The sequence below is a fragment of the Salvelinus alpinus genome, chromosome 23, assembly GCF_045679555.1.
Source record: "Salvelinus alpinus chromosome 23, SLU_Salpinus.1, whole genome shotgun sequence".
NCBI classification, from domain to species: domain Eukaryota; kingdom Metazoa; phylum Chordata; class Actinopteri; order Salmoniformes; family Salmonidae; genus Salvelinus; species Salvelinus alpinus.
Genome location: NC_092108.1, coordinates 38,363,713 through 38,378,176, shown reverse-complemented (window position 1 = coordinate 38,378,176; position 14,464 = coordinate 38,363,713). Strand labels below are relative to the sequence as shown.

The following is a 14,464-nucleotide window of genomic DNA, read 5'->3' as shown; positions in this document are numbered from 1 at the left end:
TTTACATCTCAAAGTTTTGTTGAAATTTAATGTACAAAAAACAATTAGTATGCTTTCTGAAAAATAACAATGGCTGTTGATCTCAAATGCATATTCTCCTATGTACAATGTGTAGATTTCCGTCATAATGTATTTTCATATGTACAAACCATATACAGGCCGGGGCCATATAAAGGGAGAAACTACAGACTTATTGCTTAACTAGATGCGCTGTTAATTACCTTATACACTCTCTACGTTAGACTCATTTTACATTATATCTTGTATGGCGAGCACTACTTCACATTCTATGTGCATACAAAAGTAAGACAACAATAAATGGTTGCGCAACTGACTTTTTTACAGAAGAAAATTAACCGTTGAATTGTATTTGTTATGGCATGGTTTTACATAGAATTGAAATATATAATGGCTCAAATCTGTCAATGGAGCTAAGAGAAATTATTGAAGAGACAAAGTACATAACATCTGTTTGTTGAACTCATTTTATAATGAGACCGTGGAGAGAACCGGTTCACACTTTCTCTTAAACAGTTGTTTCAGTTCTCTATAGAGGCTTCTATTGCTCATCAGTGCACTTGGAGAGTTATAACTGTGCTTCTAAGCTGGTAGTACATATTTCTAAACTGGTTTTAAGGCCAGGCAGGCTGTATTAATAATTTTCAATGTAGGTGTGTGTGTGTGTGTGGTGTGTATTTTCTAGGATATTATTTTCCATGTTTAGATTTATGAATGTGTATGGTGTTCATTTACTTGGTGCTCGAGTCAATCTGTATTACAGAAGATCCAGAGTACAGCACAATTGAAATGTAAATGTCATTTCCGATTGAGATGACATATGCAGCATTTACAGGGAATACATTCTCCGCTAATGCGGGAACATTGCCTTTAAAATGTCAATCGCACTACAACGCGGATCTTCAGCGCCACGGATTGAATCGAGCCCTTGTGCGTGTACTATTGGCCTATGTGCATATGTGTGCTCACAACAACTGATGTCGTCTCTCTCCACATAACCAACTTTTCCTGTGCAATGTAACGTGTCATTAACACTCACATCATTCCAGAAACATGCGGAACACGGTAACAGTAGATAGGATACGATATTCACATAACATCCTATCTCAAGAAATGTAAGATACAAAATGACACTGTGACCAAAACACCCTGTTACAAGACAAGAAACTCTCTAACGTCCGTCCGCCCTCCTACCTTAATGCCAGACAAGGCTACATGTACTTTGAGTTAAATGCATGTTAATTACAATGTGCTTCACAAATGCTCTTAACCCTGTGGGATGCCATTTTATGACTGAGCAATGTCAATGTGTTGGCCTTTTCTTAGCTGCCTTTGGGTTGTAACTTATTGTCTTTCTCTTAATATCCCATTTCAGATATGACTGTACATGCACTTATACTGTAATTACAGAATGTCCTTTAGAATGTAGCTATGTAAATACGTAGATTTTATAGGCCACTTAATCTAAAGTGAGACCCTCCCTTCTCTTTCCTCTCTCTCCTTTGCTTTATCCCTCTGATCTGCTCTCTATCTCTGTGTTATTTGTAGCTATATTTAGGGGGGAAAATGTAGTTTGGCTCTGATAATCAAACTGAGAATAGAAGTGTCGGCACCAGATGGGTGCATGGGCAAGGTTCCGGCAAGTCTCACACACACACACACACACACACACACACACGCACACACGCCCCCCCCCCCCCCAAAAACACTTTGTTAAACACAGAACCATGTTGTCACATTCACTCAGTTACTCTATCACTCACACAGGAATACAAGCTAATTTACACCAACACACACGCACACAATACATTGTGGACACAGACGACCAGCTTAAAGATTCAGGTGAACGTGACCTCTAAGGTTGTAGAAACCTCAACGAACCACGAAGCAACTCCTAACTGTTCCTCGCCCCTTCTGTCATTCCGATTGGTCCTCAGTGCGGTTGGGACTTTGCTTACACTGCAGTTCTGATTGGTCCATTTGCTCTATGTTCTGGGGTGGGGTTCCATGTTCCTTCGCCGGCTCCAATTGGTCAGTCTCAGGGAATTGGGAGGAGTCAGAATCACAGGCCAGCTCTGATTCGTCAGTGTGGGAAGGGCTGCACTCTAAGATAAACTCCTCTGTTTGGTCCTCTGTTATTGAGAGGCTTTCCTGAAGAACCAATTCTGATGGCGGGTCCATATTGTCAGTGGGGATGGTTTCAAACTCCATATCTGATTGGTCCTGTATGAAGTGGACAGGGGTCTCCTCATCCATAACGTCCAATTGGTCCTCCATGTCGGGCGGGGTGGGTTCCCGTGGTAACGAGAGGCCTCTGTGGCGGTTCCAAAGCTTGTGCAGCTCTGTCACCTCGGAAACGCTGGTAGTGTTGCCGCTGTCACGGAAACTGGCCAGAGGGGGGCGAACTTTCACCCCTGTCACCGTCACTGAACCCTCTATGGCCTTACGCAGCTAGAGGTTAGACAGAGAGAGGAGAGGTAGAGATTGGAGGGAGAGGGAAAGGAATCAAATAGGGAGCAAGGATGAAAAGAGACGGAGGAGAGGATGGAAAGAAACGGGGCAGAGGATGGAAAGAAGATTGGAGAGAGAGAGCGACAGAGATATAGAATTGAACATTATGATGTGATTTTGGATTACACAGAGTAGTGATTCATATTACGCTTTTGATTCCATCTCCAAGCACACTGGGTTGTTAATCTGCATCAACTTTTGTAACGAGCAGATTGATTAGCCTTGATTGCTTCTGATTCATGAAGCACAACATTGTCCTTAGGACTGATCTGAGGTGATAACAATATTCAAACAACCACAGCCAAAAAGTAAAGAGGACGTGTTCCTGTGATGTCATATCATGTGTTTGCAGTGATTTTGAGGTGAAGTGCACTCAAATCAAACATAGTATTATGACATCCGTGTTGAAAATACAAATAACTACACACTAACTACATGACCGTGACATAAGGGTTCTTCTAATGCACGGGAACACCCACCTCCCTGAGGGAGACCACGCCCACCAGCCGCCCTGTACTGGTCACATAGGCATGGTCCAGTCCCAGCAGGGAGAAGATGGTGTGAGTCTGGAGAGAGAGAGAGAGAGAGGGAGAGAGAGAGGGGGATGGAGAGAGAGAGAGAGAGAGAGAGGGGGATGCAGAGAGAGAGAGGGGATGGAGAGAGAGAGAGGGGATGGAGAGAGAGAGAGAGAGGATGGAGAGAGAGAGAGAGGGGATGGAGAGAGAGAGAGGGGATGGAGAGAGAGAGAGGGGGTGGAGAGAGAGAGAGAGAGAGAGAGAGAGAGGGGGATGGAGAGAGAGAGAGGGGGATGGAGAGAGAGAGGGGATGGAGAGAGAGAGAGAGGGAATGGAGAGAAAGAGAGAGAGGGGGTGGAGAGAGAGAGAGAGAGGGGGTGGAGAGAGAGAGAGAGCGAGAGGGGGTGGAGAGAGAGAGGGGGGATGGAGAGAGAAGGAATGGAGAGAGAGAGGGAATGAGAGAGAGAGAGGGTAAAACATAATTGAGAACAAATTGTCTATTAGAAAAATGCCATGGTTTAGTGCAGAGACTTCTATTTGTAATAAAAGGCTCCTGACTAGGGAAGCTGTGTGTTATCATATCTCTGTCACCAACCCCATCAATCAAAGGGGTCATCAAGGGCAGAGGGAAGAGATCCATGTTTTTTAGGGATGGAACTCAGCCATTGTCGGACACTGTAGCCTGGTTACATTTCTAGATTTGAGTCATTTAGCAGATGCTCTGCTCATGTCTGCCTTGGCAGTGAAACAACGACAACAAGTATCACAAGAAAAACCTTTTCAACTAAGACATATCAGTTGGGTTACTATGTAGATCGGTAAGAGATCGGTAGATTGAGTGACAGGTGAACTGATGACGACACACCTTATGCAGAGATGTCCGCTCCACAAGCTGAAAAGGGGCGGGGTCTATCTTGCAGTTGTTGAAATCCACTGGCTCGTCCAGCTGTTGCTCCTCCCACTCTGCTATCTGTGGGAGTGGATTCAAAACTCAGCCAATAAAAGAACATCTATAAAGCTCTCACATCACTCACTGCATTTTCGTTTGCTTTTGACTGACACGCCAGTTTACCAATGAGAGAGTTCAGTCTTACTTCGTTTGTGGTCATGTCATCCTCTACTTCAGGGGACTCCTGAAAACAAAGAGAGACAGTGGTTACACCCACATACACAAATATACAATGAATCCATACCACCACTGCATATGAGCGCAAAAGACTAACAACACATACCAAACAATGAGACTAACACATAACCACAATCAAAAGTGCATGTGTCTGCCCCTGCAGCTACGCTGTTACTCAGCCGGCTTTGTGAGTCACTGCTGATTTAGCTTTTGTTGGCTAAATAATCAGCTGAATCACTAAAATGACTTAACACAGATTTGGTCAATTGTGCCTTCCTCTCTCCTTCTCATTTCTCTCTCTCTACAAAGTGTTACAAAGCCGCAGTATATTTTGGATTGGTAGAAGTACCCAAAGCAATTTTGGTCGGTCACTTGCTCTATGCTAGGTCGCTAGGCAACGGTTACTTAGCAACGGGCTCTAATGCGGGCGGCAGTCTTACCGCCGCCATGGAGATCCTGACTCGTTTGGGCCCCCTGCTCTCAGGAGCCTCTGGCTCTGCCGGGCTCTTAAAGCCAGGGAGAGAAGGGAGTAACATAGCACAACGTTAGCACAACGTTAACACAACCTAAAAACAACGTTATACTCTATAATGGTCTTACCAGCTGATAAGGAGAGAGGAGACGGATAGTGGGTGATATAAATATGAATACAATGTTACTGCAACGCAGAACGCTTGTTATGCTTCTCTTACTAAGGAGAGGGAGGAGAGGCGCGATGGCGTAACATCAGCGCAATGTTATGTTACAGCAAAGCTGGGGCTTAAAGTTACTAAAGATTCTCTGAGGACAGAGTGGACGTAAAGGAAGGAGGCATATGAGGATACAAGCATACACATAAAAACATAAACACATGCACACACTCACACTCACACTCACCTCGAGTAGCTCTCTCTCAGGGTCACCACAGGAAAGGGTCTGCTGAGAGCCTGACAGAGGAGAGGGAGTCGGCGTGTCTCTATTAATTGAGAGAGTGTGTATACTGTTGGGTGTCTCTGTGTTGTGAATAGTAGGGACAGTTTTCATAGCAGATTTGAGTGGCAGCTGAGAGTTGGTCACAGCTGCACTGAAGGAGGACTCCTCTGTTGAGATCTAGATGGAGACACAATATACACACACACACACACACACACACACACACACACACACACACACACACACACACACACACACACACACACACACACACACACACACACACACACACACACACACACACACACACACACACACACACACACACACACACACACACACACACACACACACACACACACACACACACACTGGTTAGAGGTACTGTAGACAGTAGAAGGCATACTGAAGTACTGAAGATGCCCCACATACTGTAAGGCAAACTTCACAGACGTCCCTTACCAAACACACCAAACCAGCCCCACACACCTACTGTACATACACACACACACCTATCCTAACACATACCTTTCCAAACACACACCCTGACTCACACGTTTTCTGTAAGCAATATCTGTCCATCCAAATACACATCCACACATTATGTGTAATAACCTTCAGCCAAACTACCCCACTCTTGATGATAACAGTGACTTTAAGTGGCACGCAGGGCTACCTCCTCACGTGAGCGGGAGTCCGACTCACCTCCGCTACACTCACCAGGAAGCGAACCCCATGGCGTGCGCTGGTATTGGAGGAGTTGGAGGTGTAGGAGTGTGTGTGTGTGCAGGGTGGGCTGGGGGGACTGTCCATGGTGTCCAGGCTGGTCAGGTGTGTGTGTGCGCCCAGTGTGTGTGTGTGTGTGCCGTTGTCCTGGGCGTGCCTCCGGAGGTGGTCGAGCCTGCGCGTTGGACCCAGCTGGATGGACAGGAGTGACTGGAGCTGGGAGCGCTCTATAGAACCCAACAGGATCATAGAGTCTGAGGGACAGAGAGAGAGAGGGAGGGAGAGAGGGGAAGAGTGGGATAGGAAGATAGGGAAAGTGACAAAATAGGGGAGAAAAGAGTAAAGGAGAATAAGGGAGAGGAGACAGAGGAAGAGAAAAGGGGTGCAGGGAGAAAGGAGAGGAGAGAAAGAGGGAACAGTAAGGGAGAGTAATAAGCAGAGTACGGAATAGATGGAATAGGACACAAAAACAAAAAGCTGGAAGAAGTGAAAGACACGGGAGAGAAGAAGGAAAGCGGTAGAGAGGGAGAAATGTGTCATGGTGTCATGGAGGAAGGATGCATCTTGGATTCATAGCTGACTATAGATGTGCAGTTGCACACGGACCCTTACCTGTGGACTCAACCAGGGCCAGTGTTTTCAGCTGTCCAGTCATCAGGACCTCCTGTACCTCTCGGTAGGAGGAGAAGAGAGTGATGTAACGCACGTCTCTAACCATGATGTCCTCCACACGGATGTTATACTTCCTGAAGGAGGAGAGGAGAAGAGAGCAGAAGAAGGGGTAAGAATGAAAGAGGAGATAGACGAAGAGAGGACAAGAAATAATGTTAAGAAGAGAGAATCAGTCAAGAAGACAGTTGAAAACATAAGAGAATAAAGAAAAGGGAGTAACAGAAAGCAAGGGAGATAGAGACATAAACAAAGAAAAGAAAAGATGGACAGACAGACTTACTCGTGGTGCCCCATGCCCAGTTCAGGGAGATAGGGTAGTTTCTTGATCCTGATGATAGAGTCGTATAGCGAGGGCTGGAGGGACTGGGCTACGGCGTTGGCCAGGATCACTGCTATCATCACCGGCAGGATGTGGCTGATCTGACCCGTCAGCTCAAACACGATGACTGCTGTCGACACCGTGTGAGTCACTGCCCCCGACAACGCCGCTGCACCTGGGGAGGAGGGATACACAGTATGGATGATGATGAATATGACTTGGCCCAAAGTGGTGGAACGTTTTTTTTTTTTTACAACTACAGAGAGTACAGAAAGGCTGGTAGCACAGGGTGAGTAGTGGGTGAGTCCACATTTCATTCATTACATCTCTCCACAAAAAAAACACGTTTCATAAGCAATAGGTGAACAGGTTTTCAATGGTACTGTACGTTTATTTGTTAGCTTTACTGTTTTAGACAACAAAACAAATGAAAGCTCAAGCTAGCGATGTGATTGTACTAGTTACATTTACATGTTGGTCCTGGTCAGTCCCTGGATGGGAGACCAGATGCTGCTGGAAGTGGTGTTGGAGTAGGAGGCACTCTTTCCTCTGGTCTAAAAAATATCCCAATGCCCCAGGGCAGTGATTGGGGACACTGCCCTGTGTAGGGTGCGGACGTTAAACGGGTGTCCTGACTCTCTGAGGTCATTAAAGATCCCATGGCACTTATCGTAAGAGTAGCGGTGTTAACCCCGGTGTCCTGGCTAAATTCCCAATCTGGCCCTCAAACCATCACAGTCACCTAATAATCCCCAGTTTACGATTGGCTCATTCATCCCCCTCCTTTCCCCTGTAACTATTCCCCAGGTCGTTGCTGTAAATGAGAACGTGTTCTCAGTCAACACACCTGGTAAAATAACGGATAAATTAAAAAATTAAAACAATTCTACTAATCCATCAGTTCAATGAAGAGCAGAAAATGATTAAACTTTTTATTTCAATCCTTAACCTGCTTGTCTGCTTTATCGTAGCATAATACATTTCCACCAGTCACATTCAATAAGCTAGCACAATTGACGAAAATAGCTTCGGCATCACACCCTCCTGCATTTTTCAATCATGTTAGAGAACAGAAAGATCCAAGATGGTGCCCATAAGTAGATACAAAATAGCCGTAATGAGGCCTTGAAGATGAAAAAACGGGTTGGTTTTAGTGCAACTGGTGGAGTACCGCCGGCAGTTTCAATCACATCAGAGAGAGCCAAAATGGAGGGGCCTATGGTTAAATTCAGTAGTCTCAGGTTTGGATTCAGCCATAAGTGAACACGTTAGAGCTGTAATGGGGCCTTGAAAGCAAAAAACAGGTTCGTTTTAATGCAACTGGTGATGTACTCACCCACTACAGCATAGCCGCCAGGCACTATGGGATAGACACTGCCATCAGCATGGATGCCATCAGGGAACATGACTGCCATGGTCTCTCCTACCAAACGTCCAAATGCCGCACCTGCACATCCCATACATAAAGTGTTAGTGTACATACAGGTGTTTTTAGTGTGTATGGCTAAATACACAAATTCGCACACACAGCAAGTGACTTACCAATGAGGAAAACTGGCATGAAGGCCCCACATGGCACAGGCATGGTGGTAGCTACTGCAGACATCCAGAACTGAGGAGAGATGAAGATAGAGACGTGTGTGAGAGAAGGGTAATAGAGGGAACTGAAAACAGACACACTGGAGCAGAACATTTGACATCAACACAATCACAGGTTCACACCGAGACAGGCCATCATTGTAAATAAGAATGTGTTCTTAATTGCCTCACCTGGATAAATAAAGGTTAAATAAAAATGATTAAAAATAAACAATATCAGCCTCACCTATCCCAAACCCACACAGAAACCCACTCTCTCGATCTCAAATAAATGAACACGTACCTTCATGACGATGAAGAGGATGAGAGTGATGAAGACGTTAACCTGGGGGTGTTTCCAGGCGTGGGAGTGGCTGATGTAGTCGAACTCCTCGGCAACGCCCTGCCGACACCATGTTCGGTTGTCCAACAACGCCACCAGGGACTCATGCTGCGTCAGCTGAGGAGACAAGGAGAGACATAACTGTTAGGCATGGGATATACTGTATCAATCGTAATAGTCTAAAATGGTTCCCTTTCCTCATCTCCTTCCATTATCTGATCTAACAGAATAGGATAGGTGGAGACAACACAGAACTGATCCTTCATATCAGAGACTATGAAGGGGACAAGGAAGGAGGCTGTTTCAGACAAATGAAATGCATCCCTGGTCTAATATTTTGAAAAATGTATCATACACATTGTGGTTGACAGATACACAGACACAGATATTTAAAAAAAAGTGTAACTTCTGACCTGTCCAGCCATGAACTGTCCAAACCCAGGGGGGAAGGTGAGGGTGGAAATGATCAAGGTGACCATAGCAGGATACACCAGACGTCTGACATGGAGAGAGGAGCTGTGGGTTCATTAGTGTGAGTGAGTGTGTCCCGCTTTTGATAAATTAATAATACCTCTGCAATATTATTCTTATGTGAACTCAAGTTTGCATTTTCAAGTTGACAGTTCTTGTTCAAAGCCCTATATTTTATATATATATATATTACCAGTCAAAAGTTTGGACACATGTCTATCTGACATGAAGAAATGCATGTCGGTGTCGTAGCATGCTCTCTATCTTTCTGGGGTTAGGCCATTATTGTTTTCGAAAAGTACCTAAAGAAAAAAAAATGTGATATAAAGTTGCATATGCTACACATCGAAACACAAGGAATAGTGTTTTCGTAATTTGTTATAGGCTGTTTTTAAGGACACTTAAATGTGGCCAACAGCCCTCGTTTATTGATGGGGCTGGCTGCGCCATTCAGGTTGGATCTGAATGCATATGGATGTCCAAGTAGTTTCTCAAATGTCCAGTAAATTAAAATGTTGCCTGTCATGTTGTCCAGCGCTGAAATTGCATATTGTTTTGTGAAGATTTTTGAATATTCACATGAAATCTGTCGCCAATTGGATGGAAACCTAGCTATATACACCCTAAAGACTATGGCAAGTGCACTGGTCCAGTGTCACTATGATTTTGCCTGCACATCATGGTTCACTAGCAGCTCCTAACATCTAAAAAATGATCTACCAGCCAAACAAGCTTTTAAGAATTGTATTTTAAACTCCCCCCTCATACTCATCTGGAGGTTGAGCATGTTGTAGTCTCCATCTTTGGAATGTGTCTGTATCTATGTCATTCTATATGTATTTATGTAAAACATAGGGGCCACAATAGAAATACATCCCCGACTTTATTGTGCAATCCCTGTCACTTGAAAAAATCTTTGTGTACAAATAAAATCAATCAATCCAAGCTGTGCAGGCGCCAATTGATGAATGGAAAGAGACATCTGTTACAAAACATCAAAAAGTTTAATGACATTCGGAGATTGTCAAGCCAAGCCTTCTATACTGGGTAAGCCTACAAAGTAGGGAGGGATGTGATTTCTGTTTGTGGAGATTGAAATAGTCTATTTATTGTGTTGTTGAAAACGCAAGCTATGATATTGAAGTGCCGAAGTCGGTATGCTTTGTTTATTGGTTGTGTGGTGCATTGGCACAGAAACTTGTTGGTGGAGAATTTTTTGCATATATTTGATATAATTATAAATATGGCATCCAAATGTAAAAAAATCGGATTTCCCCCTAGCTGATCATTGTCTGCAGCCGGCTGGTCGTAGTGTAATGAAACATGCAGGGAGAGTGAGCTCGTAACCCTGCGACTGTGCCATAAAAAAATCCATATTTATAAACACAGGGCCGCTACAGTTATTGTTATTTGTGGTCGTAAACATTATTTTGAGTTCATTCTATGAGGGGGGAGAGTGTTACATTTATTTATATGTGGACATATTTTACTTTGGGAAGGGGGTGCATCCTTTTGTTATGACGTCTTGAGTTGGACCAGCCCCTCCCCCCAGTGAATGTCGATCTGTTCCTTACCAAGCCAAGCAGAGCTGTTTGTTTTATCGACAAAACAAATGATCCTGTGCTTTTCCATTTAGCGCATACATATTGGCTACATTGTAACCTCAACGTGGCCACGGTGGGCTCGCATTTGGGGCTCACCCAGGACTGTTACTTTTGTAACTGAATGAAAATATTTTAACAATGTCATTTAACCGATTGATGTTGGGAAATGGATGGCAACGTGCAGAATGGTGTTAAATGCCTGTACACAGCTTGGGGAGGATTTTTTTTCTCACAGATTTAATCATGTAATATTAGGCCTACTGATTATTTCTCAATTGCGAGGTCCCTACCGGACATGCAGTTGTCTGCAAAGGTGCAACCTTTAGTAGGCTGATGGAAGAGTCAGAGGCTGCAATACAGCGATGCCAAGACATGCCCGAGCCATGCTCATCATGGTTCTTACAGGAAATGTGAAATTACAGATTGAATTTGTTCGTGGTGCAAATGTCAAATGATATGTAACAACACCATGTGACCAACACCGTCGGACATGAAACAACATACAAATGTAACGGCACAACAAAATAGATAAAAAAATATATATTGCAGGTGCCTTTTCATTTTATACAGCAGTGGTGCAACTACGGTAGTGCTTTCTAACGGCACTGAACTAAAACAGTGGTGGGCGGGAGCGAAGTAAAACATTTCAGTGGTCAAAACCATTCATCTTGAGGTGACCGGGACGCAAAATGCAATCTGTTCATTATTATATCATATATAAAATGGACACGTCTACTAGCTCAAAACGTTACTAATCATTGAAAATAACAAATTACCCAAAGGATCATGATCGTTTTCTGGTTAAAAAAAGTGGGTGTTGCTCAGGTGCTCCCATTCTGTTTTACAGTGTTTATCTTCTCTACAATACACTGCTGTTCATGTACGAAAGAACTCAGGGCTTTAGCCTTTTGGGGGCCCAAAGTGATATATGGTTGGGGGACCCACACCTCATAACCCTTGGGCCCAAAACATTACTTGAGAGAACGTTTATTTGTAGTCGTGCTGCACTTTGTGTATTATAGAATTCCACCTCTCAAAAGTGTTTTCTTTCAAACTCTCTCTCAATTTTTAAAAAATATATATATTTTTTGTCTGGGCCTCCAACGCACAGTGTGTGGTCCACGTAAATGGCGAGCCGGCGCTGTGTGTGTGTGTGTGTGTGTGTGTGTGTGTGTGTGTGTGTGTGTGTGTGTGTGTGTGTGTGTGTGTGTGTGTGTGTGTGTGTGTGTGTGTGTGTGTGTGTTTGGTGTGTGTAGCAGTGTATGAAGTTGTGTGTGTGTGTGTGTGTGCGCGCGTGTGTGTTAGACTCACTTCCTGAGCAGGAACTTGTTGATGGTCTTCTGTTTCCTCATACACTCTACTATCAGTCTGTTCAGGTAGACAAACAGGGCCCCACCAAAACCACACGCAATCCTGAGGAGGAGAGGGGACAGTGTCACACACCATTCTAGTTCAATAGCCATTGAAGCCAATAGCTAATAGCCATTGAAGCCAATAGCCATTGAAGCCAACAGTCATTGAAGCCAATAGCCAATAGCCATTGAAGCCAATAGCCAATAGCCATTGAAGTGATCAGAATAAGGAGGAGTCAGACCTCGGCGTGTTGGACACAAAAGACAAACAAGAAACCCGTACCCCAGGATGGCGAAGGCTGGCAGCTCCTGGAGGTCAAAGGGGAAGTCCAGGCGGAAACGTGTCTTAAAGAGGGCTGTGATGGTCTCTGAGAGAAAGACAGACATAGAGAGACAGAGAGAAAGAGAGAAGAGAGAGAAAGAGAAACAGGGAGGAATAACATGAGTCACCTCCGACTAACTATTGACTCAGTGACGTAGACCCAAAGCCCTTCCCCTTACACACACTCACACACACCTCCTCACCTTCGTCCTGGTTCCACACAGCCAGTACTCTGAAGATGAAGGCACTGAAGGTGGCAGCGAAGAAGCCCCTCCAGTAGTTCCTCACCGCAAAGAACGTAGACGTTACCTCAATGCTGAAGAGCACACCTGCAACACACACACACACACGCACACGCACACGCACCCACACAATCACTTTTGCAGTAACACCATTCTTTCACTTATTGTATTTCTCACCCAAAGTATATTGTAATTACCTCCAATGGGGGCAGCGAAGCAGCAGCCTACCCCCACTGCACATGCGGCTGATAGCATCTCAGTGTTCCTCAGCTCATTCTGTAGGAATAGGAACACACACACACGTATGTGCAAGCACATATAGTACATACACACACACATGTAAACACACATACAAACATACACATTTCTGGTAAAGAGGGAAGGCCTAGGGCATTGGAATACAATGGAGTCACAGCGAGGAATGCCAGAATGAACCGAATAACATGAAGTAAATGGAGATGTCATGTGTCATTCACATAGAATATAATAGGAACCCTTGATTAGAAATGGAATGATGCTCACATGACGCTCCAACATGTGTACATGAAACGTGGAAACTCTGAGACGTGCACATACTCAGACACACGTGCACTCGTACCTTGTTTCCCTCAAAGGGCTCTTCCTTAAGCAGTAAGTGGGAAAAGACAGAAATCTGAGTGAGTACCTAAGAGTTAAAATGAAGAAAAGCAGAGACCAAAATCTTCTGGGATATTCTCTTTAATGCATCATTGCTGTGTTTTTTTTTGGACAGAAAGTAAATGTAATCTCTTATAGTGACTGGGTTCAAATGGATTGAGCGCTGACACTGATCAATATGGAAGCTCTATAAAGTAGACAGTCTTATTTAACTCCTGCTGACTTTACACTTTCTTCCTTCATCTCCCTTCCCCCCCCCTCTCCTCGTTCTCCACCTCCTCCTTTTCCTCCTCCAAGTCTTGGGTGGTGTATGGCAGGGAAAGTAATCTCTTGGCAGACTGAGAACCATAGACAGGAGCCAGACTGGAGCCCAGGGTTGGACTCAGGTGAGTGGAGGTGAGAGTGGGTCCTGGAGGGGTGGCACGCTGGTCAGACAGGTACCACACAGATACTAAGGGTTAAAGGGTTAAAGGTTAGGGTGTGTGTGTATGTGTGTGTGTGTATGTGGGGGGGGGGGTTCTCTCACCTTGTAGATTCCACCAAACAAGGCAGCCAAGAACTTGCTCAGGAGGGCTGCACAGAGACTGGCCACATGAACGAACGGGCCCTGAGAGAGTGATCGGAGGAGAGAGAGAGAGAGAGAGAGATGAGGGGTTACAGGATGAGGAAGGGGGAAAGGGAGAAAAAAAGGCAGAACTAAACCAATTTCAGATCAGGGCCCGTATTCATAAAGCCTCTCAGAGTAGGACTTCTGAAATAGGATCAGGTCGCCCCCTGTCCATAACCTTATTCATTATGATCTAAAGGCAAAACTGATCCTAGATCAGCACTTCTACTCTGAGATGCTTGATAAACACGAACCCAGGAATTTCAAACATATCCCTTTCATTCCGTAACAGTCCACTAGGGGTTTCCCACCTCCTTTCCCAGGGGCATGCCACTGCCCAGAGCACAGGTCAGCCCGATAACTTTGGCCACAAAGGTTTTAAAGGTGAGATATTCCTTCAGCACTACGCCTCTCAGAATGGTCTTCATCTCTGGGATACCCGAACCTGAGAAAGAAGAGGAGAGAAAGGAGGAAGAGCAGAGGTGGGAGAGGAGAGGGCCGGAGGAGGGA

General features: G+C 44.8%; 1 protein-coding gene across 3 annotated transcripts in view; it reads right to left on the bottom strand.

Annotated features, from left to right (window-relative positions):
* Nucleotides 1-8: 8 nt before the first annotated feature.
* LOC139550919 (chloride channel protein 2-like) overlaps nt 9-14,464 on the bottom strand; it is a 62,840-nt gene continuing 48,384 nt past the window's right edge. Inside the window, exons 5-24 of one of the 3 annotated variants that reach the window (XM_071362188.1) lie at nt 14,266-14,399; nt 13,874-13,954; nt 13,310-13,333; nt 12,909-12,987; nt 12,673-12,798; nt 12,431-12,515; nt 12,107-12,208; nt 9,134-9,236; nt 8,682-8,837; nt 8,342-8,411; nt 8,136-8,246; nt 6,761-6,974; nt 6,421-6,554; nt 5,803-6,062; nt 5,047-5,259; nt 4,611-4,676; nt 4,139-4,177; nt 3,910-4,014; nt 3,009-3,095; nt 9-2,469 (exon numbers count right to left, since the gene is read on the bottom strand). In XM_071362188.1, coding sequence (XP_071218289.1) covers nt 1,936-2,469; nt 3,009-3,095; nt 3,910-4,014; nt 4,139-4,177; nt 4,611-4,676; nt 5,047-5,259; nt 5,803-6,062; nt 6,421-6,554; nt 6,761-6,974; nt 8,136-8,246; nt 8,342-8,411; nt 8,682-8,837; nt 9,134-9,236; nt 12,107-12,208; nt 12,431-12,515; nt 12,673-12,798; nt 12,909-12,987; nt 13,310-13,333; nt 13,874-13,954; nt 14,266-14,399 — 2,723 coding nt within the window. In that variant the 3' untranslated portion in view covers nt 9-1,935. Of the gene's footprint in view, nt 2,470-3,008; nt 3,096-3,909; nt 4,015-4,138; nt 4,178-4,610; nt 4,677-5,046; nt 5,260-5,787; nt 6,063-6,420; nt 6,555-6,760; nt 6,975-8,135; nt 8,247-8,341; nt 8,412-8,681; nt 8,838-9,133; nt 9,237-12,106; nt 12,209-12,430; nt 12,516-12,672; nt 12,799-12,908; nt 12,988-13,309; nt 13,341-13,873; nt 13,955-14,265; nt 14,400-14,464 lie in introns of all 3 variants that reach the window. The other 2 variants (XM_071362186.1, XM_071362187.1) reach the window with 2 other exon arrangements.